Source organism: Struthio camelus, chromosome 7 (genome assembly GCF_040807025.1).
Source record: "Struthio camelus isolate bStrCam1 chromosome 7, bStrCam1.hap1, whole genome shotgun sequence".
In the NCBI taxonomy this organism is placed as follows: Eukaryota; Metazoa; Chordata; class Aves; order Struthioniformes; family Struthionidae; genus Struthio; species Struthio camelus.
In genome coordinates this window covers 38,966,650-38,985,966 of record NC_090948.1, presented here as the reverse complement: position 1 = coordinate 38,985,966, position 19,317 = coordinate 38,966,650, and the positions used below count along the sequence as shown (strand labels likewise).

General features: G+C 36.2%; 1 protein-coding gene and 1 non-coding gene across 6 annotated transcripts in view; both read right to left on the bottom strand.

The window, feature by feature from the left end:
• Positions 1 to 2,940: 2,940 nt before the first annotated feature.
• Positions 2,941 to 19,317, bottom strand: part of CCAR1 (cell division cycle and apoptosis regulator 1) — a 30,230-nt gene continuing 13,853 nt past the window's right edge. For 3 of the 5 annotated variants that reach the window (XM_068950898.1, XM_068950896.1, XM_068950897.1), the window contains 16 exons: positions 18,633 to 18,858; positions 17,186 to 17,299; positions 16,124 to 16,290; positions 15,204 to 15,414; positions 14,314 to 14,397; positions 13,459 to 13,644; positions 11,573 to 11,764; positions 10,892 to 11,125; positions 10,434 to 10,545; positions 10,099 to 10,140; positions 8,577 to 8,659; positions 7,321 to 7,467; positions 6,786 to 6,906; positions 5,944 to 6,129; positions 5,365 to 5,570; positions 2,941 to 4,309 (listed from right to left, as the gene is read on the bottom strand). In XM_068950898.1, coding sequence (XP_068806999.1) covers positions 4,250 to 4,309; positions 5,365 to 5,570; positions 5,944 to 6,129; positions 6,786 to 6,906; positions 7,321 to 7,467; positions 8,577 to 8,659; positions 10,099 to 10,140; positions 10,434 to 10,545; positions 10,892 to 11,125; positions 11,573 to 11,764; positions 13,459 to 13,644; positions 14,314 to 14,397; positions 15,204 to 15,414; positions 16,124 to 16,290; positions 17,186 to 17,299; positions 18,633 to 18,858 — 2,371 coding nt within the window. In that variant the 3' untranslated portion in view covers positions 2,941 to 4,249. The remainder of the gene's footprint in view (positions 4,310 to 5,364; positions 5,571 to 5,943; positions 6,130 to 6,785; positions 6,907 to 7,320; positions 7,468 to 8,576; positions 8,660 to 10,098; positions 10,141 to 10,433; positions 10,546 to 10,891; positions 11,126 to 11,572; positions 11,765 to 13,458; positions 13,645 to 14,313; positions 14,398 to 15,203; positions 15,415 to 16,123; positions 16,291 to 17,185; positions 17,300 to 18,632; positions 18,859 to 19,317) is intronic. The other 2 variants (XM_068950900.1, XM_068950899.1) reach the window with 1 other exon arrangement.
• Positions 16,443 to 16,506, bottom strand: LOC138067928 (small nucleolar RNA SNORD98). The gene has a single exon (XR_011142401.1). It is a non-coding gene; the product is annotated as a small nucleolar RNA SNORD98 (small nucleolar RNA).

The window sequence follows — 19,317 nt, the reverse complement described above, 5'->3', positions numbered from 1 at the left end:
GCCTTGCAATACAATTCTCAGGAGCATTTGCAAGAACTGCGGCTTAACGTGCTCTGTAAATGGTCTCAATGTAACGGTGAGGTAGTACCTAAACATCTTTAGGAGAAAAACTCTAACACATGGCAGCATGCAACAACTCCAGTCATCACTATTTTGCTCTGTAAATTTAGAAAGGTTAAGAGAACTGAACCACTAGGCTCGATAGAACAGTTTGCAGGGTTGCTCAATTGCACCTGAAAATATGCCAGTTTTGTGTAACATAGAGGACTCAACCTGAATCCTCATGCCAGTTACAACTCAATTGTTAGAGATAGCAACAATTTAAAAAACAGCGTGATACAAAAAAATCGGAAACAGCACAGTATCACGAGTTTCCAATATAAATTCAGATATCAGATGTCCAGAAATGCAAAAGCAATGCTCTTAAGCACAGTTAAAATGCTGCAAAACGTGGCTTCAGGCAGTATTCCATGTATTCTAAAAAGCTAAATTTATGTTCCGCTTCATGATGCCCTATGCTCTCTAGCAGATAAATAAAAAAATGGAAAGTTATTTTTGCTTTAAAAATAGTAATTTTGATATTAAATTTTTCTCCTCTGCTCTTACTACTTTCCAGTGCAACACATCTAAGGAGACACAGTACATAGAAACAAACAAGTTTGTTGGGAAGACGCTGGCGGTTTTGATAGCTGAGTAAAGGTTATCTATGCTATTTTTATTGTTGTACTAAGTGGGAATGTCCAAGTTGCAGTAGAATTTCTATTTGTACCATTTCTACTTCCTAGGAGATATTGGCATAAATGCATTGATTGTCCTACCCACACGTTTCCTAATATATCACAGGTCGTAAGACTCAAGTTACTCCCCAAAAATTATTGAATTACTGACTTATATGTTACGTTTTTAAATATGAACTGCACTGAACAAATGCACTCGAGATAAGAACCTGACCAGGTTCACAAACTTTACAGAAAGGCAAGAGGGGAAAAAATAAAAAAAACAAACCACACACGTGTTTGTGCACATTCCTGATAAAATTACCAGTGAAAGTTGACTGTTACATAAATCCAAACAGATGTTAGCAATAGTAGGTTACTCAGTAGAAAAATGGACTAGCAGCCATTAACATCTCTCAAAGCAGTTATTTCCATCTGAACATTAAAAAAGGTTACGCAGGCTGAGCTGGAGGACAAACTGAGACGACCAGGAAGAAAGCCTGGTGTGGCACTGCCCAGGCGTTGCAGGCAGCAGCTCCATTTATCTCCCCTTCAACCCTCAACTCTACAGAAAATGTCAGCAAAAATTCATTATTACTTTTTTTGCCACTGTTGGTACGTACCACTGAAGCTATACGCTTCTGCCATTTGATTACCGGAGCAAGCACAGAGCCTCATGCAAGTCTGCTCAATTCTACACTATTTTCCATGCAGATTTATCATGTGGAGCGTTTACCTTCCTATCCTTTTTCATAGATGTCCATTATTCTTGAGTATCACTTCATAAGGGTTCAGTTCATTAATTCCTCCATATTAGGGCTTTACAAAACGGAGGGGGGAAAAAAAACCATCTATGAGCCGAGATGAGTTTCTATTTACTAGTCTGTTGTAGCAGTACTCTCTCAGTTCAGGCTGCTGCTACAGAACAAGGCAGTCCTGGATTTACTGCTTCCCATAGCAAAACTACAAGTAAACTGGACTTTCAGCCCACTCTGTGTTGATGCACCACAGTAAGACCTATCTGAGGTTCCCTTTTACCAGCAACTGATACCTAGTGAAAGACTTCAGAAATGGAAAGCCCAAGAGATGGGAACTACAGACATGAAAGATGCATGAAATGAAAAAACATTGTTCCTAAGTCGCAACTGACAGAAGATGGCTTCTCCTGACCTCCATGTGTGGTACTCCGCTAGACTTTTCTGAGAATTACTTGCATTCTTGGGAATATTGCTGAGAAGCTTTAGCTAATGACCAGCAATAATAACGTATATACATAGAAGAAGAAATAGCAGAACCCTGTAACTTGCACTGTTTGATACAAAGTGCCTTAAACAGCTTGCAGGAGTGTCTTTTCTTCCTCAGTTATTTGGGCTTCAGCAGACCGATCACACTCTGTGTAGACGGTTAATGTTTTTGAATCCTCCCCCCCTTTATTCTTTACCCTTTTAATTTCCTCCCCAACATAAATGCAGAGAGTCACATCAAAGCCACAGAGAGAAAGATTACAATCATTCTAGCACTTATATTTTTCTGAAATATTGAAAAAAAAAATCTATATGGGTTTGGCAGCTACCTCACACAGCCAACCACTCACCAAAACATAAGATGAGGCCTGCTCGTTATCTGTGATAACTGCTTTCAGATTTCATTTAGCATCTCAAAAATGTAAGGTATTATTGTCACAAAGGACACACAGAGAAACACCTGCAAGTATTCCAACAGATCTTCCAGCGTGCCTACAAAGATGTTTTCATCCTTCAACTTGTCTGAGACTGTAAGAAGCTTGTCCGTTCATACACACTACTGAAAACTCCTTCTGAACAAGGTTTTTCCAAACTCAATCCTTTCATCAGTGTCTTTAAGTAAGTGGTGCTCAAAGTTGGTAACGATTCATGCTGTACTAGTCAACAACTTGTACAAAGGTAAAGATGAAAAATATCATTTGATTGCAAAAGATTTTTACCATCCTCCTTCAGTCACATTTTTATTTTATGAGACAACTCATCAAGCATGCATTTTCTGTGTACTCATATGCAGCAATTAATCTTTTTATAGTATCGCCCAGTCTGGTGTGAACAGTTAAGATATTATACAGTGACTCCATTGAGATGAATGGAGGGGAAGTTTATGCATGTTATTTCAATGAAAAAAAAAAAAAGGTATTTTACTTGTCTTGCTCCAAGAGAGCCAAGAAAGGTAAGTGATAAAAGCACCAGCTTAAGACTTTTTTGAACATAAATTCAGGCATTTTAATGTATTTATCAGTAAAGCTACATGAGTTTCCATGTAGGCAATTCATACATGTTATGGCACTCAGACTCTCCTAACAGCTATTTAGTTACCTAGGATATCTAGGTTTAAAATAAGTTTGCTAAAACTAACCATTTTTCTAAGAAAACACTTCTGCCTCAACCTTCAAAAACTCATCATTTTCCTCAAAGTTTGCACCAAAATACAATTGTTCGTACTGCACATTATCTGAGTAAGTTGCCCTTGACAACAATGCCACATTAAGTTTAGAACTCTAGTGATTTGTGAACACAACAGAAGGCAGCATATTAACCCACTTTCAACAAAACAAATCGTGTCCTGCTCCTTAAGAATTATAATATAGAGTATTAATACTTGTGCATCCATTCTTTTCTCAGACTAAAGTCTTTAAAGTAATTATACATGCTAGCTACAAAAGAAGTCAATTTTAATTAAAGGAGGCTTACAATGGTAGCATTTTCCCCATGTAAGGCATTATTCTGACATCTACTGGCCTGGTATCCAACCTTACATTTTAATACACGGCATTTGTTATTAAAAAGGAGCATATATATATATTAATCCAAAGATAAGAACAATTAAAGGAACACAAATGACATACATTTAAAACAGGCCCATATATTTTCATATAAATCTCACAGCCCTACCAATATTTTGGCAGGTTTCTATTGCTTTCTTAACTCATCTGAACTACTGTATATTATGAGGCTTTAATACAAGCAGCTTCGGGGAAGAAAGTTACATTAGGGAAAAGAAAGTTGTGACAAGTAAAAAAAATCCAAGAAGTTTTTTTTTAAAAAATCTTTACTTGCAAAATTAAGCAGCATGCTATTTTATGATTTATATTTGAATTTAAAAAGACTAATTAGACTGAAATAAAAATAAAACCTAAAAATGGCAATTCTATAAATAATGAAAATTTTGATTTCACTAGACTTTAATGAAAAACATTTGGTAATTAAATACTTGCTACTGTTCATTATGTTGATGAACTTTATTAGGGTTAAAACTATAACAAAGTTCATCCTAAAACATTTTGCAATGCAAAATTATTTTCACTCAAGGAGTGTCTCATAAATTGAATGCTAAGAATTACAAGCAATCTTCAGAAGCAGACACTCACATTCGTAAAACTTTATACATCTTTCGGAACTAAGATATTTATACTACTAAAATCAAACATGCATCACTTCCCATACATTCTGGTATCATGATTTATATTACATTATGTAACACCATTCTTCTAAACAGCAGCAGTTTTATCATACGTTTGCCCCATTTTCTTTGGATTTCTGATCTTTATCTTCGTTCTTCACAACATCCTTCAAAAGAAAAAGGGGAGAAGATAACGTAAATTCCAGAAAGTATAAAAAACATCCCCAGAAGTCTCACTTTATATTCCTTTACAGGCTTTAAGAGAAAAGCTAATATTTTTTTCTTCAAAATCCATTATGTTAGGACAATATAACAGAGCTAACATAAAACGCACTTACATTGGTTAAAGCTACCTGAAAACCCTGGGGTTATAAGATATTTTCATCCCCAAAACAGCAGACAAAGGCTATTTATCTGAGCTAAGATCCTGGGAATAGAGGGTCATGCAGCACCTTCAGCAGCCAGCTCTGATGAAGGTGGCAAGTCCACCTGCTTTATGCAGCACAGGACTGCATAAAGACACTGATGACAGTTAGATGGCTGCAAGGTATTACTAGATCAGTTTAATAAGCTACTGTGACTGATCTGAGGTTTCACTTGTATCCTACAAGAGCCAAAAAGGTCAAACACTTGACAAGGTTCCTAGTTTTTTTTTTTTTTGAGCCTTTGTGGAGTCTATTGTCTTTTCAAAATAAAAATAGTATTAGAAGCAACTCCAGTTTGCCACTGAGTAGCCTCCATAACCTACATCAATTCAAGCCTTATTTAATGGGACCTCAGAACATTCCTAGGGAATAGGCAAGTCACTTTCTGTACAGTGACAGAGATGATTAAGCAGTTTGCTCAAGCTCTTTTTACTGGAATGCTCCGATAAACTGAAATGTCTAAATTTTGCCTCGAAAACCAGAAGTCTTATTTCTAACTGAAAAGAGGGGATATAGAAAACTTGCACTGAAAGGGATGGAGAGGGTCCACTAAAATATTAGGATGGCTTGGGATTTATATGTAAAAGCTACATAAAAATTAATAAAAGTCAGGAACTTCTCCTATGTTCCAGGCTTAGAAAAACATCCTTTTTAATAATTAGTACCTCATTTAGCATCTCACATAATGTAAGGTATTTCTGTCCCAAATTATTTCATTCTGAAATTTTTGTTCAGGTAATTTAGGTTACAGAAAACCTACATGCAATAATCAAAGAATGAATTACAAAAATTCTAACCTGTTTAAGAACACTGTGTATTTCATCCATAACAGTAGCTAGATTTTTGATTGTCTTATTCAGCTGACTCTCAAACTGCAGATTTTTATCATCCGAGATCTTTAAATTTTCCTGTAGTTGGCCCAGGTCCTTTTTGACTTCTTTGAGTTCGGTAGACAGACTTTTGTTAGAATTCTCCAGCTGAAGTATGGTCTTTTCATCCTCATCTAAAATAAAAGTCAAAGTCACTTCCAAGGCCATGTACTTAACATTCCACTTCGATAACACCAAAATTATTAAAAGAACATTAAAAGACTACATTGTGTTACCGTTTGGTAATACACAATTCTGACTACGTTTGAAAAGCAGTTTTATATTCAACCTGACTCAAAAAGATAAACATTTCATTGTGTGCAACAACTGCATTCCAACAGCTACTGGTGTGCAGGTTCCAAGGGCTTGGGAAACTGAAATAGCTTATGGTGCGCAAATATCTAATAAGATCATTGGGTCACAAATATTACTCAGATTGGTTTATCTACTAAAAAATTCCTAGAATTTTGCATCCATACAAGTACCACCTTCAAAGCAGTGTCCCACCTGTTTTTTCTTCTAGTAACTGAAGCTTTTGTTCTATCTCTGCCCGTACTCTTTCACTTTTCTCCAGCTTCTGCAAAAGGCTCCCAACATCAACCATGGCTCCATTGTACACTATGAGGCCAACATTTTCCTCTACAGCTTTTGATTCTTGCTTTATTGTAGGCGATGGTAACAGTAATCTGTTCCCTACAGTTGATTAAACAGCATTAAGAAACAATCATTATGTCATTTTTCTGTTGCCTACAGTTCTAATGACCAACCTTAAAGCTTCCTTCATTAGTCACAATATTCCATACTAATTCAAGAGTCATACTTCTTTAATGCTACAGAATTCAGATCATAAGATGGTTTCTTCATATGCGTGAAAGGAATAAATAGAGATTCATGTTGTTTAGTCTGTCTCTCATTTCTCACCTCCTTCCTTCCCCCAAACCTCCCACAAGTAGTATGCTCTTCCATGACATTTTTTTTTCTCCTTTTGCAGTAATTGTCTTCCAAGAATCAAGCTCCGTTCTCCTACCTGTAGGACCTGCTTTGATCCTCATGACTGCAAAGGTACTGTGAGAATAAGTAATACCGTTAATGAATGCTCAACACTAACCTCTGTCCTCCTTTCTGGTCTAAAGCATCTTTTAAGAACTCAGGCTATAAATGTAACCCAGGACCTGCTGGTAGTCAGAAATACCATAGTGTATGAACTGATCAAGGTTAACTTTTCTCAAACAGGCAGGTTCTCTGCAGACCTGAATTAGTTTTGCAAGAATGCAAACATCTCAGAACTCTCATATCATCTGCACAGAAACAATTCTTTATGGAGTTTGTACAATCCAAAAAAATACTACCTAACATATCTTCCTGTAGTTCTTCAGACTCTTCTTGATTTTCTTCATCTTTAGAAGTATCTGTTAGTCTTCTGTAAAAGCAGGATTCTCTAAGTACTACTTTATTAAGTAGCTTCTTGACCTAAAACACAACCATGGAAAGCAATACTATGTTATTTAAGTAATGCAACAGGTGTTAACGTACAATAGTCAGCATACTACCGAAACAAGTATGTTTTATTCTGAAAACTTACTTCAAGAAATTGCAAAGGTTTTTAACAGATTAGGCTTAAAATTTAAACAAGCTAGGAAAAAGAAATACGATTTTTTGAGATGTTTAAAAGCTACGTATGAAACGTAGGTATATTAAGAGCTGCAAACTGTACCTTTTCATCCTAAAACAATTTACACAAAATTGAAGTAGAATCTCTTTGCCGCTACAAAGTAGAATACCTAAACGTTAGGGATAAGCAACAGCCTTTAGAACTACTTTCCACCCACACCCTTACAGCATTTCTGTAGTATTTGCAAAGGCATTTCTATTGTTATACAAAACCTGAGCACGTGATAGGTGTAGTCCAAGAGTGTACAGTATCTCCTCCATGTCCTTTTCCAGAAGATATCCACAGTGACTTTGATCAAAATAAACAAAAGCCATCAGAAGATCCCTATTAACAGTTATCATCTGTGTCTTGTCTTTCTCCTACAAAAAAAATTCATTTGTGTGGTCATTAGGAAGCTACAATATCATTTTCCCATTGGCCACTAAAAACGAGTAAACGTTTAAGTTAGCATGAAAATTGTCCTCAGTTCCATTTTATCATTTCTTTCAGTCAAGTAATTAATATAACTAGTATTTATCTCCTGGGCTCAAATATAATACAAGCAAGCTATTTAGGACAAATCTTTCAAATATTTAATAGGGTTACAGCAAAATGGACAATAACGTCTGGCAGATAGCTTCCTTTTTTTTCAGGCTAACATGCCACAAAGCTTGAAAAATTAACCTAAAAAACATTTTTTTTAATCCCTCCCCAACATCAAATATTTTACTCAACAGTCGCTTCAAAATGAAGTTTCCATACACGTGTAATGGATGATCATCCAGCTCTAACAGCTGCGACCATTCTGCACTACTGTTTTGCCATTACTCCTATTCCTACATTTCCTAATTTTTGAGGGGAATAAAACAACAACAACAAAAGTCAGATACATGTTTTATTCTTGCGTTTATAAAGAGAGTTTACACATAACCAATCCAACCTATGCTTTCTTAATCTGAACTGTGGATGCAAGCTACTAGCCTCATCATGACAGAAAAAGCATCCATTTTCCTGCAGGGAGATGTAAAAGCACTGCATAACGACTACATCTTTTCCTGCAGGGATATGTAGGAACGTTACATAATGATTCCAGGCACTACAACTGGCAAGCCAATTTTTTTAAAATCAAGCTAAGCTTCTGCTTTTCTTACGTTAGAATACAGCCATTGAAGACTGTGGATAAAAATCATATCCGCTGCTTTTTATGTGCGCATGCAGCCCTCAGGTCTTTCAGATAATTTAGTATCTCGTAAAAAAAGTTTCTCCAGCAAATTTCACTCAGCAGGCATTTAAATGTACGTGAAAGCAGATTAAGAACCTTATCCAAAGCTGTCACGTTCCCTATTTGTTATATAGGCAGTGTTTCAGTCTAGAAGTGTTAAAGGGAATCAAGACGCGAAAACAGGTTTTATAATGAAAATAAAGGTAAGCTCTATTTAGGACATCTCTAACAAGGCTACGTGTAGTTGTTAAGAAAGGTGTTAATTACTTTATCTTTAGATGACCTCTCTTTACAGTGCCTATTTCCCTCTCTTCTGTCTTCCCGTTTGTTCATTTCCTCTTCATCCCGGTCTATAAAACAGAAAGAAAATTAAACATACCCACAGCAAATGATTCTACAATTATTATCACAAAAATACATGTGGTCATTTAAAAAACAGTTTACATAAACCCCAAAACATCTGGAAACATTATAACATTTCCCCAAACAACAGAAAACCAAATGGCATTTTAAGTTAGTCTCATTACATTTTTATTTTTCTCTGGTCTTACTTTAACATAAGAGACTTATCAATTTTACCCTGTAAAATCTTAAGTTTTCACACACAGCACAGCAGAGAAGAAATAAACGCTAACAAGGCCAAAATAAATAGATGATGATGTTGGCACAACTTAAGTGGTGCTGAAAATCACCCCCATTCTCCCTAAGGAGGCTTGGTAGAGTCTGCATTCAGCTATAGTTGTTCCTATTAGGACAGAATTGATACTGTTTATTGTCAAATATTTTACAGAATAAAAACCATATCAATCACAATTAAAAGTACGTGTTTATATTCATGTATGAGTGAGAATTTTGATTACTGGTATATGTGATCCTAACCCTTAGATTCTCCACAAGCTACTGATTACGGTGCTTGTTAGATGTGAAGTGCAAAAGGTGGGGGTTTTTGTGTTTACAAGTAGACAATACAGTAAAACTACATCTAAAATAAAAAGAGAAAGAGGAATCTGAGAACTGCAGGGATGGATTATGCCATGCAGCTCTGTGCCTTATATACAAGGCTTTGGTTGGAGAATCGCGTGCCAAATCAAGCTTTAAGAAATTGCTCACCTTTCTTGTGAGGAAAACTTTGTGAAAAAATTACATATCACAGTATTTGTCTAATTTTGCCAAAACATTTCTGAGAAGCACAAGCTTTTTCATGTACCTCCATGGCCTGCTGGATGTGTTCTCACCAACTCTGACTGGGAACGGCACAAGGACAGATTATGGGAAGTAGAAGCACTCGTACAGAAGAGAACTTGCATAGGGGCCAGATAATAAGCAAGTAAGAGTTACTTGGGAGCCAGAGCCTTAGCACCAAGTTTTTAAGCCTGGCGCAGCAGCACTTGGCACTACTGCAAATGTTGGCTAGAAATGCTGGGACTGCAACATTTAGGCAGTTCAAAACCACATCTCCAGCAAAAACTGTGCCCGTGAAAGGGAGAAGAAAAATCCCAAAAGTACAAACTAAAAAGCCCACAACATATATACTCCTTCCTGCATCTCCAAGCAGGGGAAAAGGGCAATTGCTGCTCTCTGAAGACAGGAAAGCTCCCCGGCCCCTTTCCTTGTTTCTTTGGGCAAAGAGAACTCCACCCAAACACAAATCAACTCCTCACATCATCATTTAAGAAGAGCCCCACGCTGCATTCTGGCCTAATAAAAACAGGATGACATTTTAGAACTAAGGAATAGAAAGTCAGGCACTTAAAAGTGGCTTGGTTTTTCAGAGGTGCTGAATACTCACATCTCCTACTGACTTCAATGGGAGTTGCGAGTGGTCTGCATTCTGAAAAAAATAAAACCACTTCTATATACATGCCTTACTTTGCGTACCACAGCTACAGTTTATATATAAAAACTACGTTCACACAATACCTAGCATAAAAGGCACTCAAATCTTAAGCAATCTTAAGCAGATCTGTTCAGAATTACTTGAATAAGTAATTACTTTTATAAGTAGTCTAATAATGCAATTTTAGATTTCTAGTTCTAGTGCGTTCTCCATTTTCAAAGAACGTATATATTCAGTGGCAACAAAAGACTTATCCAACAGCCACGAAAGTCATAATTCAAAGGTACCTTCATCTTCATCTTCAGCATCTTCTGCCTCCATTGGATCATATTCTTCTTGGTTATTATCATCTTCAGTTTCCTCTTCATCTTTAGAATCATCTTTTCTTTTATCTTCCCTCTGAAACAAAAATAGACCAAGTCAGAACTAAAAAAACCCAGTAAAGTGAAAGCAATCTCACTACATTCATTCAAAACTTGAGTATGTTTATATTCAGTCATCAAATTAAAGAAGTATATACAAATCTTAAGTGATATAGCTGAAATGTTAGTTAAAATATTCTAAAATAAATTAAACCTGTAAAGTTTTTAATGACTGAATATGACAGAAGCAAGTTTGAACAGATGAGTCAAAAATTAACTAAATACAACAAAAACAGCTTTAGAAAGTAGAGAAAAAAACCCAGAAAGCAACAGTTTAATCTTGATCCAGGCAGGATAGTAGTCTATGTAAGCTAGCTGCAGACCTTCTTTTCATCTCTATCTTCTTTTTTATCTTTGTCATCTCCAGATTTTCTCCTCTTGGGTTTTGGTTCATCATTTTCATCATCTTTTTCTTCTTTTTTTTCTTTTCTCTCATCTTTTTTGCCTTTTTTGTCTTTTTTGTCCTCCCTCTCTGGGAGGGAAACCAGGGCTTTGTAAATTCTGACACCAAAATCCCTCTGAAGCATTTCATTGAAGAGTTCTGCAAACAATGACACCTGCATGCAAAGAATAATGAAAAGGAGATGGCAAAAGATTTTTTAGAATATATATATTCATTTGTTACAATTTGTAACATTTGTAACAATTGCAATTAAATAGCTATGAACTGCTGTATTACCAAAGTTTTTATATATATATATACACACATATATATACACACACACTACTGTTCTAAGCTCTGTATCAAAGGCTAGGCAATTTTTTTTTTTTATTATATGTATGGCACAAAAAAACCCTAATTTTACTTAGTTTTATTTTACCATGCTATCATATACTTTTACAATTTAAGAACACAGCAGTTACCATGCGGAATTAAAAGAATCAAAAGTGGCTGGATTATAAGATTATATTCACCTGGAAGGCATCAGCTTTTTCCTCAATGCAACATCTTAATATAGAGCTCACTAAAAAGTTGCTTTACTATAGCGGTATGACTTAATTACCTCAAAGGAATGCTCTTTATTATCTTCCAATCTATAGTCCAGAAGAACACTAAGAGACATAATGCTACAATCAAACTTTCCACTTTTTGCTGCCCAGTTAGGATGTACAATGATTGCTGGCTCATCAGGCAAGATGTATCGCCTCTCTCGCCGTTGACGTTCCATTTCTTCCTGCCGTTTTCTTTCTTCTTCCTAAAAAGAGAGGGGGGGGAAAAAAACACCACAACACAGCATATTCCAGAGGAGCAATTTCAGTCTATGTATTAGCTTTAAAGACTCACCGCTTTCAAGAAAGCGAAAGAAAGCCTAAGCTGCTGAACAGTGTAGATAACTGACAGAAATTATGGGCCAGAATTTCCAGAACACATACCGCGTCCACTGCCTCACCTAAAAAGACTGGCAATCCAAGCAGCACAAAATGGGGCATGCATTGTTGTTTAACCCAAGCAGCAACAAGCACTTCTAACTATCTTATGGCGCTAATTGCGGCACGCTTACTCGACAGCGAAGGGAACCAAACTAATTCATTTCAAGATACAGTATGCAAGCTAGCAAGGGAGTTGATGGCTCTGTTTGGGGTGTTTTATGAGTTGTAGAGGGAAATCTTACTGTATCTTAGGACAGGAACAATAAAGGCTTCTTGCATCAGTTTCCCAAAGATATATCCAACACAGCTTTAACAATTACCAGGTGACAATTTACTCAGCTCTTTTGGTCACGAGAAACACAACTTTTATAGATGCAACTAATGCAAATCAAACTAAAGGTTAAAAAAGGTAAAAAAACCAAGTAGCTTATTGATCACCAAGACAGGAGCAATACAGAATTACAGAGCATACAAAAAAAGTAGACTGGGGGGGGGGAAGGAAGGGAGAAGAAGTCAAGCACAGTCAAACCTCCCTGCCCCTAATCTGGAAAAAAAAGGCTGTCGCAAGGAACCCCAAGTTAGTTCAGGCCACCCAAGCTGTGGGAGAAGGCAGCAGTTAACAGAAACAGCAAGCACATGGCCTTGCTCCCTCACCAAGGGAAAGGCTTATACAAGTAGATAAAATTTCAAATTATGTCATGATAATTAGCAGTAAGACAACACAAAAAGGCAGGTTTAAAAGTAAAACACACAATAACTTGTCTGTACATTCGTGTCCCTTTTCTGCAGTTGGGCTTTGACCTTACTGCACATATTTTGTTTATCTTCACAAAATAGCAAAAAACACTAAAAAGTATTGAAACTACTAGTTGCAAAACTGAAGGGGGAAAAACAAACAAAAAACCCCATGCCTTTCAGTATGTAGGAAGTCTATCAAAAATGCAAATTAAAGTTTCATAATAAAGACAAACCTATGCAAACAGTTAGCCACACAAAGGAACTGAACTGGTTGAGACAATATAATCTTTCACAGACTAAAAACAAACAAACAAACAAAAAAACCCATAAAACCAAAAAGCCCCACACTTGCACGGTAATTTGCTAAGGCTTGTATGCCGTTAAACGCCAATACAACTAAGCAGCTGCTTTGCATAAACGTTTAAAAAGTTAAGCTCTTGTTAAATGTGTTCATCTATCTACTCACAGGACACATAAGGGGAGGGTGGTTTTTTTTGTTTTGTTTTTTAAACTTTTATAGTCTGACATCAATTCAGATGCCTTTAGTGCAGCTGACTTTGCTGATATGAAGAAAGTCAAACCTGCCAAGATTTCACTCCAATTCAGCAGCTCAGGTTACAGAAAGAGTTCCCAGTCCAGTCAGCTAAGAACTATAAAAATCTCAACACAACTAGACAAAAGTCCTGTGCTTTTTATATTTATATATTTATTTATACAGATTTTTATAGGTAAGATTTTATATATTTAGTAAGAATTAAACCAAACATGTCCAAAACCTAACCTCTTTGTCATCTTCAGACTTCCTATCCTCCTCCTCTTCCTCTTCTTTCTCAGATTTCTCTAGCTCCTTTTGCTCTTCTTTTTGTTCCTCTACTTTCAGCTGCTTTGTCAGGCGAGCTATCAACTGAGATTTCAGTCCTTTAGAGCTAAGAGTTCGACTTTCTAATTCTTTGCGAAGGTCATTTACCTGGTAAATAGAAGCTCTGTAAGTGGTATCAACCAGTGATATTGCAAAACATGTGATTAGCAGAAAACGTGAAGTAAAAGTTAAATAAGAGCACTGAAAGTCAACTGTATTTTTTTAAATCAGCATTAGGAAAAACAGTAATATTTACTGATATAAAACTACATTTAAAGTTGTGTTCTCAAAGAACCTGGTTTTTGAGCGGCTTTTCACAGGGGCAGGGAAAGGATTTGGTAGTTTAATACCTATTATTCCTTTCAAGGAAGCTTTTTATTATGTCTCCTGGCATACGTTTTTGCATAATTATTGCCTTTTTAAACTAATATTAAAGTATTTTAGACGCCACATTTTGGTATGTAAGTAGATATGGCCAGATTACCGCAGAACTTTCATTTTCCAGTTAAAAAAGCTGTATCGTATGTGATACACTGAAGTTGTACAAGGTTCAAAAGTTCAGAAGAATTTCAGTTAGCTGTATTTGCTTATTAAAATCAGAAGTCACACTTGCATACTGCAACGTCACATCCAAGTCAATTACCTATAAAATTAGCAAGGAAGGCAAACCACTACTAAAGACTTTTCCGCAAGGGAAAGGGAAATACAACTATGTTTTGGGTCTGCCTTAAAAGGGAAGATGTACAGTTGAAGAAAGAAAAAAGAAAAAAAAGTTACCTTCATGGTTTTTGGATCCAGTTTAGACCAGTGCGTAGGTGTAGAGATCTCTTTAGCTTCCCCATCATCCTTTTCCTCTTCATCCTGACAAATAAAATTAAAAAATTATCATTCAGAAAGCTTGAAAGCCTTTCATTTACTTTTTAAATTCTGTTGCTGATCTGTGCAAGGTCACAACTGTTTCAGATAAGTCTTCTCCTAAAGTTATCATTTAAACAAGTTCACACATACATTCTACCACTTTATAAATTATCACAGTGCCACTCAGCCAATACAAGCCAGATCTGCGGAACACAAAAGGGTGATAAGCAACACCACAAAGAATGTCGGGGTTACACAGACACTGCTGGTCTCCATTAACCACACAGTGTGTGATCTTCCCCCAGATTTTAAAACCCCAAAGTTACTCTTTGTTCAGTCAGACCTTCCCTTATTCCAAGATGCTGATCAGCCAGATGGCCTGAAATTCAGATGTTTCAGACTAATGTTTGTTCAGTTTCAAATACCACAATTAGAACTGGCCACAAGAGAGAATTTAGAAATTTTAGAAAATGGCAAAATGTTTAAAGACAGCTATTCATAAACTGCATCTCACTCAACAACTGGTCCCAGATTCCAGCAACTACTTCTATGATAAAAATTTTCTGCGCATCATAAGCACAATTTAATTCCATTTGTGATATCAGCATACACAATTTAAGTTAGTATACTAGCTGAAATAAAAATAAAAACCAACATTCGCTACACTGCTGAAAGCTGGTTTACCAGTCATTGTTACCAGTTATGTTCCTCCTATGTATGTATGTTGTGTAGCATGTGGTGTGCATTTTGTGCCTGTGTTCCTGTGCCTGTGAGAAGCAGAAATAGAAAAAGGGATTAGCGTTCAGTGCCTGTTCTCCATCAGCCTCCTTGCGTTCACCCTGAAGCTTCTCGACCAGCTGCTGCTTGTATCCTCGGGAGAGGGTTTCCCACTCTGAGCGGGTGGGAAGGCAATGCCAAACATCCGGGAAAAATAAAACCACTGTCTCCACATGAGCTGGAACTGTACGCCCCTTGTGGGTCTCCTCAGGGCGATGGTAGCGAATCTCTGCAAAACGGTACCTGTTGCAAGGGAAGAAGCATGTTGGAAAAAAAATTCTACAATACATTTTAAAGAGCCTAGATCACTTGTAGCACATCAAGTAAAGAAACTTTGCTGCAAGACCTTGAGGTTTATCTAAAGAAAAAAATTATGGAAGCCATATTTTCTCTTTTGGCACATTTGAACAACGCATCAGAATTTAAAAGACGAACCAACGATGTGCTCTTTTATGTAACTTGTTATGTAGCACAAGTAAGCTCAATGTGCAAATAAAAAGAGTTGAAGCACTTCAAATTTAGCATACAATAGACTTTCCTTATATTAGTAGAACTGCAATAAGCGTCAACACAGGTCAAATAAATTCATCAAGAGAAAATATGGCTATAACCAACAGCTAATTATTTATAACAAAAGAACAATGAAATGAAGTTCTCTTGACGATCTTCTCCAGCTATGCACAAAACAAAAAATATTTTCAACATACATTCATTAACAAATTACAGTAACATGTCAAAATAAATTCAGAATTTTTAATTAGTTCTTAATGCATTATTCAGCACAGTTGGCATCAATCAAGCTTATTACAAAACAGAACATTCGAGTAGTTTACCTGCTCTACCACAAGTGGCTGACAAAGAAAAAGGTGTTTTTCACTTTTTTTTTTATTTTTTATTTTTATAAGAAACAAGTATTTCTATAGCATATTTTGTTTTGCAGGACAGTACTTACCATTGTGTGCACACACTTAAGTCAATCCCCGTAAGAGCCTTGCAACAACGAATAGCCGTCTTTATCAGCACCGAAGGGTCCTTTTCTGGATCAGGTCCATCCAGTGAGGGGGACCAGTGTCCTCCAATAGCCATAGCTTCATCTTTGCCTTTCATACCCACTAAAAACTAGACAAAAAGAATCTTCTGAATGTTCCCCTGCTAGGGGGTAAAAAGTCACTTTCCCAAAGCGTAAAGAATATTTCATAGCACACACATTGAAATCCATGAGTAAACTGTTACATTATTTTGAAATCTGAAAACGAAAGTCAGTCAAGAAAGAGTTCAGTTATTTTTTTCCACAGAGTATTTCAGAAATGGAATAGGTTTAAAACATCATCACTCATTCTTGTTCTGCAAGACTTTCCATCAAGTTTCTGTATAGGTATAGGCTTGTTCTTTTGCAATTAGAAGCCTTCTAACACAACAGACAAACATGAATTCAAATGGTGTTTTAATTCTGGTAGACACATGTATAGATGTTCCTGCTTAACAGTGATAAAGCAAAGCTACAAGAGATAAAAACCGCAGAAGCATTATCAAATCTGTAAGTTCCAGTACTTCCATTGGCTTTAAGATGACTAAATTTAATTAGAAAACAACAAATCTGTGTTGTCTTGAAACACTATAGCACTTACTGAAGCTACAACAGTTCGTTCATTTTAATAACGATGGCTAAATTTGATAGTTACTTAACTGTTGCTTCATTTGTATTCTCTTCATAGCTGAGCCCTTATAGTCTACATGCTTGTTTTTAAAAAAAAAAAACTAACAAAGTTAATTATATAATAGATTTCTCTAAATATCTATACTTTGACCAAGTTGAAGAAAGCAGTAAATATGAAAGCAAGGATGATAAAGCTCCAATAAAACAGAAAAAGGAGAGTGACATACAAACTAGGTCTCTTCAGAGGAAGAATGAAACCGTCATTTAGCCTATGAACTCCTCCCTTACTGACAAGTACTTTAAAGCTCTGTAACCAACCTTCATTGCCAAGAGTATCTGGCATTGAAGCATATTTACCTTTACAAGTCTAGCAGGATGCTGAAATCCATCACGAAGTTCTTGGGGATCTTCAGCCAGAGCACATGACTTATGATAGAGATCTTCCATACTAGGACTAGCCATCAACATCACCTGTTGTGTAAGTCAGATCAATCTTGTAAAGGTCTCCCACCATGACTGGTGAACAAAGCCCACAGCTTGCAAGCACTTACACACATACCAATGCTTTTTCTTAAGGTCACAAAAATCAGCGTACGTAAAGGTTAAGAACACAGTTCTAAAACTGTGTTCTTAAAAATGCCACTCAAAGATCTCTTTCCCTCCCTCACCATTCCATATACATGCAATGTGTGATCTTATATAATGGAGTGAAAGTATATAAAAGCAACATGCAGAACTACTATACTACTTAGCATATTATTACTGAATGCACTAAATAAAAAAGCACAGCGAGTACATTTCTGGTTTCACTCACTGACTTCATCCATTTTGCCACAGTTACAAGAGAACTGGCCTAACACACTCATCAGCCTCTTCTTAGTACCCTGCTAGTCTGGCCAAATCCAACGAGGTTGCCTTCTAACCTAAACAGATTACTCTAACTGAGGAGTAGCATGTCTGTTTCATTAATGACGATGCTTTGAAGCTTAACTTTCAGAGAGTTCTTGCCCATTATCACTAGAATGAATAAAGCGATATATCTGATACCTGAGCCACCGCTTCAAAAATTTTACAGACAGAAGGCAAGTTAAGTAAATCTTTCAGAAACAGATTAAAAGCAGCTTTGTTTCTAAACATATCTTTAATGGTAAATACTTTTAAAACAGATTGACCTAGAAATCTCAGACCTATTTTAATGCAAAAGCTTTCAAATGGAAGGTTTTGGAAGAGTTTTGACACTGAGGTCCTTAATGCAGCATTATGGCCCTTGATACAGAATTACTTGACATTCAGATAGTCTTAATATGCGCAATCTATCTTCAACAAGATACTAAAGACTGAGATGAATTTGAAAGGAGTAAGAAAAAAAAAAAAATCACTAAACGGGAGAACCAAAACTACACAGAAAAGATCCCTAAAGGGGAGAAGGAAAAAAAAAAAAAAAAAGAAAAAGACCGTGGGGCAGGAGGAGGCTACATTAACTGTTCAGCACGTATTGCCTAAGGACTGCACTCAGAGATCCTGCAGGAGCTGGTTTTCCTGCCTATAATTAAGTCAATGTAACTGGGTGCAGAGAGTAGGAAAAAAAAAAAAAACTCAGTACAAATAAGATGCAACAGGATAAACAAACCAAATTTCAATCATGATTTTTCAGATTCTATATACCAGCTCTTTATTGAAAAGTTTGAAACACTGTTTTGGTGAGATCATTGTAGCCTACTTTCAGCTCAGTTGTACCTAGCTTTTTGCCTTACAGGTAGAAAAATTTCTAATGGAGGGTCATAATACAGGAGGCTGCACAAACCTTTGCACTGTACAGATGATCAGCATCAGGTGGATCAAGAACAGCAGCATTTTTATCTATAGGATCTACTTCTCTATGCATTACGTAGAAATTACAGTAGTTTCCCAGCTGAAATGGTCTAGACATAGGAAAAGCATCCACCCATGTAAACTGAGCATCAAAGAAATCGCTCGGGATATACAAGTTCTGGTAACGCCGCCTCAGTTCCATCATATCACAGCTACGGCTGAAATAGACAATATTTTTTGAAAGATACAACAATAAAAGAAAACAAAAAAAGGACAGCATTAAGAGGAATATTCACTGGAAATACAACCATCTTCTACCTAAACTAGAAGAGCACTATTTCAAACTGTGAACTTTTAGACCAGGAACCACATGCGAACCTGTAAACAGCCATACATCAAAGTCTTAAAATATTTGATAATTGTGACCATTTAAAGAGTCATGTATAATTATTAAAGTTTGAAAATGAGTAACTACTAAACATTCTTTAATTAAGATGTCTACATATTAAGGAATATTTAATAAATAGCATTATAAAGGTATTTCGCAGTAGCACTGGAAAATAAGAACCTAGTAAGTTTATTATAAGTTTATCAGCCATTACATATTTGATTTTTCTTTGAAGTTCAAATCATTATCTAACATTCACTACACGTTTGTGTTGACACTGCTCTCAGAA